Genomic DNA, 14,295 nt, shown 5'->3' with positions numbered 1-14,295 from the left:
AGGTGGTACGAGGGTTCCATTGATAGAGTTGGTCTGTTACTCAAGTGATCCCAAAGTAACTTTCAAAACGGAAAACGAATCACATGAGGCGATGGAGACTGCTAAATGAAACCATATGCCTAAATTTTGAGTAATGTATCAGTGAAGAGTTACCACATGAGGTGGACTGAGAGTTGCAGCGGGGAAATACCTTAAGAAGTCACCCAACATCGACCGTTTCCCCGCTTACACATACACCCAAGGAGCACCACGCCTAGCGGCTACTGAGCTGCCAAGCGGCAGCATTCACCTCCTCCCTCCCCGGGGGACCGCCCTCAGCCCTCCCAGACCGCCCCTCGGGCCCAGACTCTCCAAACGCAGACGCCTCTTCCGCCCGGACGCCCCTCGCGCCCGAACGCAACTTCCGCCCGGAAGTCCTCCACTCGCCAGGGCGGCACTGGGAGGAGCCCAGGGATTTGAAATCGGGCGCGCTGGGCTGTAATTGGCCGGCGCGATGGGGCTCGCGAGAAGCAGCTAATGGGCGTCTGGGGCGGAGCCGCTGGGGCGGAACCTCAACGAGGTTCTCCTCAAAGAAATAGCGCCCGGGGTCCTAAGGTAAGTAGGAGCGGCTGTGTGCGTGCCTTGTACCCCGCCGGCTCCGCCGCGCGTCCGTCCGCCCCCTCACTCACTTCCGCGAACCCTGCCCCGCCTCCGGGGCCTCCATCGTCCCACCGACTTCGCCCGGGAGCCGGCCACGTACTCCCGCCCCTCGCTTCCGCACGTAATCACGTTCACTGGATCCCGCCACGTAGCCCCGCCTACCCGCGTTGGAAAGCGTTGGCGGGACTTAGTTGGGAAATGAAAGAAAGAGAAGCTAGGGAAGTAGTCGGCTGTGCTGTGCTTGGCCCAAATGTCCTCCCCTTTGTGAAGATACGGTATGCAAGTTGCGTCAACCCATGCATTTATTCCCTCGTTAATACTTACTGAGTGCTCAAGATACCGCTTAAGACAAGGATAGACATCAAATCCGCCCACCAGATGATGGAGGACGGGTACTGTTGTTGTTCGGTGCCGGGTTGTTTCGATTCATAACGATCCTGCGCCCAGTGTATCAGAGCTTAAATTTGAACAGAGCTTGGTGTGTGGAAGGCTGTGGTTTACAGTGGGAGGTGCAACTCCATTTTGGGCGTTGACATAGGTTCACACGCCTAAGTTAAATTCCTTCTGACCTTCAATATTGTGGCCTCACTCAGAAATTGGTTGAAAGTAGATTATGCACAAAGAAATAGGGAACTTGCGGATGTGTGTTCTTTTCTAATTTAAATTAGGGTTGGGGTCTAGGTATTGTTTGGTAGTCATCTCGTGGCATGGTCATGAGTGTATTTGGACCAACACCTAGCGAGGTCAAGGACCCTAATCCTAGAACCCTTTTTAATCTTCAGTAATGTACTTATCCCAATCACGGTACTTTCCTCGATTCTGTAGTCTCTCACCTGCGACAGTAATGAATCCATCTACCACCAATCATGATTTTGTGGTGATTCCCTTTGTTTTATAACATTAGCCCCATGGCTGTGACTCAGTAGACTTCATTCAGCTTTCTGTACTGTGTATATGTTGATGTTGTTATGTGCTGTTGAGTCGGACCCGACTCATAGCGACCCCTCCTTGGGTTTCCGAGGCAGTATCACTACGGAAGTAGATTGCCCCATCTTCCTTCCGAGGAGTGGCTGGTGGGTTTGAACCGCCAGCCTTCTGATGGCAGTCAAGTGCCTTAGGCACTTCGCTACCAGAGCTCCCGTACACGCTTATAGTTTCCTTCATTCTGGATGATTGTCTTTGTTCTGTCCAGAGCTTAATAAAACTGTCTCTATTGAGCCTGTTTGAATCTGGGGTCTTCTTTCCTTTAGGACAACAACGGAATTCAAAACACTGCCTGATCCCAAGCCATCTTCTACAGTTGGGGTGTGGTTAAGACTATCATTGTAGCCACAGTGTCAGTCCATCTTGTTGAGAGGCTTTCCCTTTTAGCTGACCCTCTACCAAATATGATATCCTTCTTTGGGGACTGATCCTTTCTGACAACATGACCAAAGTATGTGAAACCAAGCCTGAACATTCTGCTTCTAAGGAGAATTCTGGCTGCACTTCTTCCAAGACAGATTTGTTCATTCTTCTGGAAGTCCACTGTATTTTTAGTGTTCTTTGTCGACACTGAACTCAAAATCAATTCTTCCTTTTTTCCTTATTTATTGTCAAGCTTTCACATGCATATGAGCCAACTGAAGATACCATAGCTTGGGCTAGCACATCTTTGTCTTCAAAGTGAAATTTTTGCTCTCTGACACTATAAAGAGACTTTTTGCAGCACATTTGCCCAATGAAATATGTTGTCTGATTTCTTGACTGTGGTGTCCATGGGTGTTGATTGTGGATCCAAGTAAAATGAAATCCTTGACAACTTCTGCTTTTCTCCTTTTATCCTGATGTTGCTTATTGGTCCAATTGTGAGGATTTTTGTTTTCTTTATGTTGAGGCGTAATTCATAATGTGTTTTTCATCAGTAAGTGCTTCAAGTCCTCTTCACTTTCAGCAGGCAAGGTTGTGTCATCTGCATACGCAGGTTGTTAATGAGGCTTCCTCAGTCCTGGTGCCTTATTCTTCTTCATATAATCCAGCTTCTTGGAATATGTGCTCAGCATACAGATTGAATAAATATGGTGAAAGCATACAACCCTGACACGAACCTATCCAGATTTTAAACCATGCAGTATCCCTTATTCTATGTGAATGACTGCCTCTTGGTCCATGTATAGGTTCCTCATGAGCACAATTAACTATTCTGGAATTCCCATTCTTCGTATAACGTAATTTGTTATGATCCACACACTCAAATGCCTTTGTCGAGTCAGTAAAATACAGGTAAACATCTTTCTGCTACTCTCTGCTTTCAGGCAAGATCCATCTGACATCAGCAATGATATCCCTCATTCCCCGTCCTCTTCTGAATCTGGCTTGAATTACCGGCAGTTCCCTGTAAAGTGTGCCATATGATTATGCGGGTTAACTGTGGTAATGTGGGAACTGATAAAGTTCAGCAATTCATTTTTGCAAAGTTGAGCTCTATAGTACCTTAGTCCAACCCCCCACCTTTTATGTTTGTTTGTTTCACTCTGTGAGACCCAGCAATCCCTTTTATGACTTTCATTCATAGCAGAAAATTCTAACCTTGCAAAGACTGATAATTTTCTGATCACCTACTTGTGAGCTGATGCCTCCTAAACCTCGTTTTGAAGTCAGAATTCTTTCTTCAGTTTCAGACCCATAGATGTAACTACTGGCTGTCTCCATTTTGTGACCCGTATGTAAACCAGTCATCTTTATTTCATCTTGTTCCCCATTCCAGGCTATCTGCCAGTCTGCCTGTCTGGAGTTATCCCAAGCATTCTACCTTTTTTCCCCAAACTGTTGTTGTTAGATGCCGTTGAATCATCTCCAAGTCATAGCAACCCTATGCACAGCAGAACAAAACACTGGCCAGTCCTGAGCCAGCTCCGTGATTCTTGCTGTACTTGAGCCCATTGCCGCTGCCACCATGTCAATCCATCTCATTGAGGGCCTTCCCCTCTTTCGTCGACCTCCACCTTACCAAGCAGAAGGGAATGGTCCCTTCTGACATGACCAAAGTATGTGAGACGAAGTCTGGCCATTTTTCCCAAACTAATCTCTGAAATCTGTTTTCTGTCCGTCTTACCTTCAGGTCTGCACCCAGTGTTTCCCCTCTCCGTTAATGACCTGTCCTCCTAACTGGCCTCTCTGCAATGAGCTCTCGTCCCCTCCCCCACCCTACGTGACCATGGCTGCATCTCTAGCCCATGTTCTGCTGCAAGCGCACACACTGTGCCCTAGTCCAGCAGACTGCAGTTCCCTGTGTGCTGGGTCTTTGTACCTCGCTGCCTTTGCACATGCGACGTGCTTGCCCTCCGTGCTGTTGCTGTCAGTTTGCCTCACCCTGGTTTACATGCCCTTTGTTTTCCTGTGGCACCACCACGTACTCCTCTACTCAGAGTTTATTGTAGTTTATAGCTAATGTTTCTTGAGGCTTCTCAAATCAGCAAGATAGAAAAAAGTTATGTGTTCTCCAGTCATTGTTTGCAACTGATAATTCCCTGTTACATTCTGTAACATTTGAATTATTAGAACTCAGTTCAGTTTCTCATGTTGTTGTTATTTGCCGTCGAGTCAGCCCCGACTCATAGCGACCCCTCCTTGGGTTTCCGAGGCAGTATCACTACGGAAGTAGGATTGCCCAACCTTCCTTCCGAGGAGTGGCTGGTGGGTTTGAACCACCAGCCTTCTGGTTAGCAGTCAAGTGCCTTAGGCACTCATATTCAGCTAAATTTCATCTTCTTACCTCTAAACTTGTTTTGATACCTCACTGCTTGGGCGTGGTCTGGGCAGGAGGGGCCAGCAGGGTCTGGCTCCTTCCTCTGGCTTTTTCAAGGCCTGTATTCTCTAGTATGTTGGAAAAGGACCATAAAACCAAATCTGTTATGTACACCTATGTGCATTGCAGCATTGATCACAATAGGAAAAAGAGTGAAACAACCGCAGTCCTCATCCATGTATGAATGGATAAACTAAGTGTGGTACATGCAATGGAATAGTATGCAGTGATAAAAACTAATGATGAGTCTGCAAAGCATCTTATAACATGGATGAATCTGTAGGAGGTATAGTGAGTCAAACACAAGAGGACAGATATTGTATGGCCCCACTATAATAACAAACCCAGAACAGATGTGCACACAGAGAGCAGTGTTCTTTGGTGGTTATCAGGGGTGGGAGGGAGAGGGAGAGGGAGGAGAAATCACTTTGAGATAGTAGATCCTTGTTACTTTTGGTGATGGGAAAGACGAGGCCGAATGTGGGTGAAGTCAGCACAACATGACCAAGATAAATAAAGACACTGGGACGTACATAAGAAAAAGGGACAATTTTGATAATGCTTTAACATACACAATTTTGCAACAGTAGTAACAACAACCAAAAATGTGTGGGTATGTGGGTAGATATGCATTCTTATAAGTCTGTAGGAAGGCATATGTGAGTGTGGTTCAGTGAGTTACTTGGTATGGCTTCTCTACCCAGTCTTTGTGACTCCCATAAGATTACTGGGTGGTGTTGTTGTTATGTGCTGTCGAGTCGGACCCAACTCATAGCGACCCCTCCTTGGGTTTCCGAGGCAGTATCACTGTGGAAGTAGATTGCCCCATCTTCCTTCCGAGGAGTGACTGGTAGGTTTGAACCGCCAGCATTCTGGTTAGCAGTCAAGTGCCTTAGGCACTACCCTACCAGAGCTCCTAAGATTACTGGGTAGGACCATGCAAATAAGGTATATAGAACTCTAATGTGAGGAGTGATGAGTTTTGCTAAGCAGCTGGGCTTACAATGAGCCCTCCTAGAGGCAGAAGGAGGGATCTCACTGCCATCAAGAGGGAAGAGCTGGAAGAGAAGTGGAGCGCATCCTTGGACTTGAGATCCCTGTTGGACCTTCTTGGAAGATGACTGGCTGAGATGACCACAGAGGAACCAAGAGGCACAAGATAGCAGCAGTCTTGCTGGTCCATGGAATGAGATAGCTGAGTACCTTTGGGCAGGAGGCTTGCTGGCAGAGTGAGGTGCACATAGGTGTACCTATTGACAGAGCTAAAAGAGCTTTGTAACACACTTGCCCGGAAAGGGCAGAGGCCAGGTTAAGAGGCCGACGGCCAGAGAGGCATGCCTGAGGGCATACCAGAGGGGAGACCGTCCTGATCGAAGAATTATATCCTAAGCGCCTTCCTAAACCTGAATTGTAGCCTGTTACTTCCCTAATAAACCCTGTAATTATGAATATTGCCTGTGTGTTCTGTGTGGCCACTGCAATGAATTATTGAACCCAGTAGAGAAGTAATGAGTGCCATGGGAGGGACAGTTGGTGTCAGAATTGGGAAAAAGGTTTGGAGGGTGGCAGCATATTTGGCCTCATAGATATAAGCCTTGGTCAGAGCAAAGAATGAAGAAAACCAAAGATGCATGGAAACAATCCAAGGGACTAGTAGACCATATGATCTTCAGCCTATATGACCATGAGACCAGAAGAATGCGATGGTGCCCAGCTACCAAGGTTAACTACTCAGAGGGGGATTGGTGCAGGAGATCCTGAATAGAGTGGGAGAACAATGTGGAACAAAACTCAAAATCGTGAAAAAAAAAAAAAAAAAAACAGGTTTGCTGGTCTGATAGAGCCACTTGAGACCCCTGGTCTGGAACTGAACTCCTGTGGCTTCCAGCTAAACAATAGACAGGCACATGGGGTGCACATTTACATCCTTGGAGCAATCAGTGATCAGTCATGGAAAAACAGAAGAGCTGTGTTTGTACAGGGAGCTAGTGTGGGGGCAGGAGTGCATGGAAGGGAAGGACATGAGAAAGGTAGGTAGCTATGAGGAATAAGTGGAACGAGAGCTATTACATTGTGGGAAATTGCAGCCAATGAAACAAAACATGTATGAACTGCTATGTGGAAAATGAATTTACTCTGTAAACTTACACTCAAATCACAATTTGGAAAAAAAAAAACTTTGAGCTGCTGATGGTGACTGTTCCCGTCGTGAGGTTGGAGGAGATTGGAAGATGCCACGTCCATGTCTTTTTTGCAGTGCATAAATGCACATGCATGTACAGGTGTATCTGTTGGGATAGGAATAGTTGTGCTGCATATAAATCCGTATATATAATGAAGCACAGAGAACACAGTGACAGAGGTGACATACCCACAGCACTCAAGGGATTGGTTTACTGGGTTAAAAGCCTTGAGACCATACTCTTGGGGGACAGCTTAGTTGATTGGCGTAACATAGTTCATAAAGATGTTCTACAGCCTAATTCAGTGAGTACAATCTGAATCCTAAAAGCTTGCACGTGGCCATCTAAGATACAACTATTGGTCTCATTTGGAGTAAAAGACAATGAAGAAAATCAGAAGCTCTAAGAAGAAATTAGTAGCTCTGATGGCATAGTGCCTAAGGTATTTGACTGCTAACCAGAACGCTGGCGGTTCAAATCCACTAGCCACTCTTCAGAAGGGAAGTTGAGCAATCTACTTCCAGAGTCAGAGTGCCTTGGAAGCCCAAGGAGGGGTCGCTGAGTCGAAATTGACTTGTTGGCAGTGAGAAGAAATTAGTCCATAGAACGGACCACACAAAACATGGCTTCTTCTAATCTGTGACCAGAACTGGATGGTACCTGGCTACCACTACCTACTGCTCTCACCGGGGACACAGTATAAGGTCCTGGATAGGAAAGGAGAAAAATGTAGAACAAAATTCAACTTCCTAACAAAGGCCAGACCGGGACCAATAGAAACTAGGGGAACCCCCGAGATGGTAACCATAAGATACCCTTTTAACTTGGCAGTGAAGCCACTCCTAGAGGTCACCTTTCAGCCAAATAGATTATAGAACATGTGTGAATAATGTGCCCCCTTAAATTATCAACTATATAAAAACACACAGCCAACATTTGTCCACAAGCAGAGTAGGCAAGGAGCAAAGGGCGGTAAGACCAATGGAAACAGAACAAACAAAAGGGAAAAAATGAGAATGTTGACATGTTGTGAAAATTGCCATGAGAACAATCTTTGTAAAAGTCACTAAATTGTTGTGTTATGTGCCATTGAGTTGGACTTGACTCAAAGCGTCCCCTCCTTGGGTTTTTGAGGCGGTATCTCTCTGGTAGCATAGTGGCTAAGGCACTTGACTGCCAACCAGAAGGATGGCAGTTCAAACCCACCAGCCACTCCTTGGAAGGAAGATGGGGCGATCTATTTCTGTAGCAATATTGCCTTGGATGGCACATAACAACAGCAACATCTCTATGGAAGTAGATTGCCCAACCTTCCAAGGACTGGCTGGTGGGTTTGCACCGCCAGCCTCCGATTAGCAGTCAAATGCCTTAGACACTACACTACCATAGGAACCTCATTTGCTGTGTGCTTCATCTAAAATATATTATTTAGAAAGTAAACAAGGAAACAAAACCATTGCCATCAAGTCAGTTCCAGTTCACGTTGACCCCATGTGTATAGAGTAAAACTGCTTCACAGGGTTTTCAGGGCTGTGACCTATCAAAAGCACATCACCAGGACTTCCTTGGGGTAGATTCAAATTGTCAAACTTTAGGTTAGTCAAGCACTAACCTGTTTGTACCACCCAGGGACTTCCTCTCCTTAATTGGCCTGTGACAGATCTCTGGTGTTTTGTCACTGCTTCTTTGACTGACTTGACCACCTATCAAATGTCCTGGGTAGATGTGTAAATGTTGATTTTCTTATGAGGCACATTAGATCTTCAGAATCTAGTTAATTGTACAATTTGGGCAGTTCTGGCTCCATACCAACATCCCTCTGCTTGACTCCCAGCCTCTGCTGATGGACCTCGTGACCTCAGAGAACAGCCCTCTCCCGCCCAGGATGTCTGATTAATTTGACCCCAGAACCTGCTTCCTTACTTAACCACTCCCGCTAGGTCCTTTCTCCCCTGCTCCGCAGGGCCACTGCTCAGGCTAGGCTCCCTTTAATAGACCTCATGCAACCAGTAATTCTCAGGGCCTCTCACCTTTATGCTGTCTGGTTGGGAAGAAGGAAGCCTCCCAGACTTCATGGCATTCTTCTCCTGCTGGGATGAGCCCCACCCACTTAGTAAACCTTGTGTTCTCTGTCCTAATTGCTCGCTGCTCTTTGAGAACCTGGACCTCAGACTGGTGGCCAGAATCAGGTTGTATGACTGTTAGACTGGGTTCTCTAGAGAAACAAAAACCAGCAAAGCTTTTAGAGAGAGAGAGAGAGAACAATTTATCTTAGGAACATGGCTCACAAACGTATAGAAGCTGGCAAGTCCAAAGTCCCTGGATCAAGCATCAAGCTGAAGGCTTTTCCTAGCTCCCGCAACCACAGGAGCCAAGAATCTCAAGGCTGGCAGGCAGTACACCGGCTGTTGACTCCAACGAATGACGAATCCAAGATCTCCAGGCCGAACGGTGGACTGCTTACTCCTGGACAGTTGTATGCAGCACAACGGAATCACGATCCACAGAAGAGTGTCTCTTTTCCCAAGATGTCCCTGGATATCCTAGAAGCAGGCCACACCGCTAAGGAAACTCCCCTTCAACAGATTGGCCACTCAGAATACAGTCATCCGATCCCATCATGGGAACCACACAGAACTGGGGTCCAGCCAAGTTGACACACAGCTGCAACTATCACAGTGACCAAGTAGTTTGTTCCCCTCAGTGGAGGGTGAGCCCATGGTCCACCTCAACTTCTGGGAACAGATGCTTCCCTCTGTTAAGACTCTCCTTGGAAACACTGAATAATATGGATGAACTTGGAGGACACTGTTGTTCTTATGTGCCCTTGAGTCATACCTGACTCTTAGCGATCCCTCCTTGAGTTTCACTATGGAAGTAGATTGCCCAGCATTCCTTCTGGGGAGTGGCTGGTGGGTTTGAACCGCCAGCCTTCTGGTTAGCAGTCAAGTGCTTTAGGCACTAGCACTACACTACCAGAGCTCCCTGGAGGATGTTACGCTGAGAGAAATTAGTCAATCACAGAAGGACAAATACAGTATTAGTCTTTGCTATGGAGGGTCAAGGAAAGTTTATATATAGAGGGAGACTTTCTTTGTTGGTTGCCAGGGGTGGCTGGGGAAGGAAGGGAACACTGCACACACACACACACACACACACATTGACCCATCCATGTCACTGTACATAAATTATATTTCAATAAAATGCATTAAAAAAAAAAAAAACTTGCACCATAGTTCTCATGCTGGTCTGCCCACTGACCCCACAACAGACTTGTTCTCTTCTAAAACATGTGCCATAATCAGAACTCTTGCCCATATAGCATCTTATTTTCTTAATCCTTGCCAGCATCAGAGAATTCTTCCCAATCCCACATCCCTAGCTACTGTCACTCTGGTTTCTTGGAGTCATGAGGTGGTATAATCTCCATGACCCACCTCTTTGTTGGACTGAACTTTTTAAAAATTATTTATTTCACCTGTCTAGTATGTATGATAATGTAAAAGATTAAAAATATTACATAAATTAAGGTATTAAATAAATTGAGAAATGTTTCAAAGTAAACGGTTAGACTAATAGATTAAATGTAAACTATACAGAATGAATTAGCGGGCAAGAAAGGGCTAACTCAGCAGGCCTGTCTTGCTCAGACCTGTGTATTCCAAAGAAAGGTGTTTTCAGGACTCTACCCAATAGCTTGAAATGACAACAAATATAAAATGAAAAATTGTTAGGTCAAGTAAACATTGTATGGTACATAGCATTATAATCTCTCCCTTAGGGTTTTCTTGTGGAGATCTTGGGACCAGATTTCACCTCATGGACTAGATGAGGGCAGGGGGAGAGTCATGATGTCTTTCCAGTTTCAAACAAGGGCAGCTTGTCAGAGAGCCACTAGGTAAGTTTGATGACAGGAACAAACACTTGGTATAGATGAATTTATCATTGTTCTTTTATAAAATGGCTTCTTCCTAAAGTAAATTTTAATTGCAACATATCAAATGTCCTATCGTTGTGCCTAAGGTACTTGACTGCTAACCATGAGTCAGATCCGACTTGAGGGCAGTGCATTTGGTTTGATTTGGTTTGAATGTTAAGCTGAATGATAACAAAATTTACAGAAACATACCAAAAACAAATTTATTGGGATACAAAAGGGAACATTATATATACCTTGCTACATTACCAAAGATTTCACTAAATTTTTATGACAAAAAAATACACTATGGAGGCACTCAATTAATCAAGGTTTTTTGTTGTTTTCAATTCAACTTCTTTCCTAAGCTGCTTCATTGCCTTGTTATCTTCTAGTTCTAATTCTCTTTGTTGGTATGATGTTCTTACCCTGTTTGAGAAGAAAAATACAACTCTTAAGTAATTTAAAAGCACAACTTTTGTAATCAGTCCTACTCTAGCCAAAAAAAAAAAAAAAAATGCATTCAACTTCTTACTAGGTATCATGCAGGTCCTCAGGTCTTTAAAATTAATTTTGAGGCTGGAAATGAGAGTTATAACATATCCTGAAATATTGTATCTTTTCATGGAAAAGTTTATCATCACTTTCTAAAGGTAATACATAATATAAGAAAAGAACATTTCTGCACAAATGTACACAAAAATATCGTGAAGGAAAAGTGAATTCAAAGGTAGAGTACCATCAGGACTAACTCAAACCACCTCTACAAAGCAGATGGTAACTCTGTCATCATGTAAGTGTGATTAAGGAGTAGTCACCTGAACTGTGCCCTCAAGCTGATGGCTTCCTGTGAGTAGCTGGGAACAGTGGGAGGTATTCCGACAGAGTTCACTTTTCAGACACCTTTTATGTAGCAAAACCTTCCATTTTAACCAATTTTGGTTGAAACTTAACATGTATAATTTACCTAGGAATTCCTTACTTGGCAGGCTCTTCCATCTCAAAAATAAGGTAACATTTAAAGGCAACAAAACATGACCTTGGATTTTCCAGAATGGGTGCCCCGAAGCAGGACTATGCACGCATTTTACCTGCCGGTGAGCCCCTCAGATGTCTGTTCCCCAACAAACAGCAAGGCAGAAAATGTGAGTATGACACCAGGCGTACTTGTGGCAGCAGTCACACTAACAACTTTATCAAGTGACCACTGAGGGGAGGGGCAGGAGAAGCTAGAAAGACAAGGATTAAAAAAAATCTAAGACTTCGTTGGAATTCAGTAGCCTCTGAAGGCCACACCTTATTACACTGCAGCACAGATGTTCACAGTAGCAAATGAATATCAGGAAAAGACTGAATTATAGACCATCTACTTGGTCAGAAGACAGTAACACATGAAGTCCACATCACAGGTCACAGTGGCTGTGCTGGTTCATCAAGGGAGGATGTGCGGTGGTCTCTGGGATCATGTTCTGCCATTATCTTCTGCTTCCAGCAAGATTCCATTGACATCTGCTGGGGCATGGGTTACCTTCTTTTTGGCACGCTGTCAGTCCTCCCCACTAGGACTCCCTGCCCATCACCAGTCACACTGGACCTGGTTAGCACCGTAGCCTGTCTGTGCAGTGTCCTATTCATGTGATAGAGCACCTGGTGAGTGCCGGCTGGGGTAGTCAATCTCTAGCTTGTTCTATGGTTTGTGCTAGTCAGGACAGTTGGAGTTGCCAGAATTCTGATACCTGAAGAGGTTATTGCTATATTAGTTTCATCTCCTGAGCTCAGAATACTGTAATTTTGCATGCCAAGAAGCAAATTTATACCACTCACAAAAAGGTGAAAAAAATTTAACCTATTTTTCTTTTAAACTAGGTAAATCAGATATTCCCAAAAAATAATGCAAATCATGCACTGTGGAATGATTCAAATGACAGACAATTTCTATGCTGCTGAATCTGGTATTTCAGCCATACCTTGGAGATATTGGAGGTTCTGTTCCACATCACCACAATAAACTAATATTGCAATAAAGTGAGTCACATGAGCTTTTCGGTTTTCCAGCACATAAAAAGTTATGTTTACACTATAGTGTAGTCTACTGAACATGCAATACCACTTCAACAACTCGCTTAAATATTCTCTCGATGGGGGAGGGGGCAGTGAAAGGATGTAAGCATTTCCTGCTGACTAGCAGCTCTGAGATATACTCGCTGCTTCACACCTCCAACCATTGTTCATTCTAGCTTTCAAAGCCAGTCCTCTGAAATCCAGACATAACCACCTTTCTGTTTTGGTAAGTTTAGTTGAACTAGAGGCCAAAAACTATTGCTTACAATCTTAGAAAGGGCCACAGTGTAAGCTGTCAGAATGTAATAACTAGGTGAGTAAATAGTTCATCGTGAATGAAGTCTTCATAATGTGGATTTATTATTTTGAGAACAATTACCAAAACATAAATTGAAATACAGCAATGAAGACAAAATGTATGTGCTGCTCCCAGTGTGTAACTGGGAGCTGGCAGCAGGTGACAGAGAAGGTGTTTGCCCCTAATGGAACACACAACAAAAATATATCAAAACATTCATGCTTATAAACAAACAAACAAAAAAAAAACCGGACTACTTACCTGCTCTGGGTCTTGGATAGCTGTCTCCTGAGAAGGGCCTCTCCGAGCACTGCGCGTTGCTCTCTGCAGTGACTTGACATCACTTTGGCTGTGACTTAGCTTTGGGTCTTGGGTAACCATCTCTTCCAATGGGCCTCTCCTGGCACTCCGTGTTCTCTGTGATGATTTGACGTCACTTTGGCTGTGATTTGGCTCTGGATCTTGGGTAGCCGTCTTCTGAGAAGGACTTCTCCTGGCACTGCGTGTTGCTCTCTGCAATGATTTGACATCACTTTGGCTGTGACTTGGGTCTGGGTCTTGGATAGCCATCTCTTGCAAAGGGCCTCTTCTGGCACTGCGTGTTGCCCTCTGTGATGATTTGAAGTCATTTTGGCTGTGACTTGGCTCTGGATTTTGGGTAGCTGTCTCCTGAGAAGGTACTCCCCTGGCACTGCGTGTTGCTCTCTGTGATGATTTGGTGTCACTTTGGCTGTGACTTGGCTCTGGATCTTGGGTAGCCGTCTTCTGAGAAGGACTTCTCCTGGCACTGCGTGTTGCCCTCTGTGATGATTTGACATCACTTTGGCTGTGACTTGGGTCTGGGTCTTGGACAGCCATCTCTTGCAAAGGGCCTCTTCTGGCACTGCATGTTGCCCTCTGTGATGATTTGATGTCACTTTGGCTGTGACTTGGCTCTGGATTTTGGGTAGCTGTCTCCTGAGAAGGTCCTCTCCTGGCACTGCGTGTTGCCCTCTGTGATGATTTGAAGTCATTTTGGCTGTGACTTGGCTCTGGATTTTGGGTAGCTGTCTCCTGAGAAGGTACTCTCCTGGCACTGCGTGTTGCTCTCTGTGATGATTTGGTGTCACTTTGGCTGTGACTTGGCTCTGGATCTTGGGTAGCTGTCTCCTGAGAAGGACTTCTCCTGGCACTGCGCGTTGCTCTCTGCAGTGACTTGACATCACTTTGGCTGTGACTTAGCTCTGAGTCTTGGGTAACCATCTCTTCCAATGGGCCTCTCCTGGCACTCCGTGTTCTCTGTGATGATTTGACGTCACTTTGGCTGTGATTTGGCGCTGGATCTTGGGTAGCCGTCTTCTGAGAAGGACTTCTCCTGGCACTGCGTGTTGCTCTCTGCAATGATTTGACATCACTTTGGCTGTGACTTGGG

At 45.1% G+C, this 14,295-nt stretch overlaps 1 protein-coding gene across 1 annotated transcript in view; it reads right to left on the bottom strand.

The window, feature by feature from the left end:
* Nucleotides 1-253: 253 nt before the first annotated feature.
* The window catches only part of MKI67 (marker of proliferation Ki-67), a 37,481-nt gene continuing 23,439 nt past the window's right edge, over nt 254-14,295 (bottom strand). The window contains 2 exon segments of the mRNA XM_007936886.1: nt 254-524; nt 669-797. Of these exon segments, the coding sequence (XP_007935077.1) occupies nt 254-524; nt 669-797 (400 nt within the window).

This window comes from Orycteropus afer, unplaced genomic scaffold (genome assembly GCF_000298275.1).
Source record: "Orycteropus afer afer isolate SDZICR_OR568_19922 unplaced genomic scaffold, OryAfe1.0 scaffold00038, whole genome shotgun sequence".
In the NCBI taxonomy this organism is placed as follows: domain Eukaryota; kingdom Metazoa; phylum Chordata; class Mammalia; order Tubulidentata; family Orycteropodidae; genus Orycteropus; species Orycteropus afer.
Note: the sequence above shows the minus strand (reverse complement) of the source record. Positions and strands in the feature narration are given on the sequence as shown.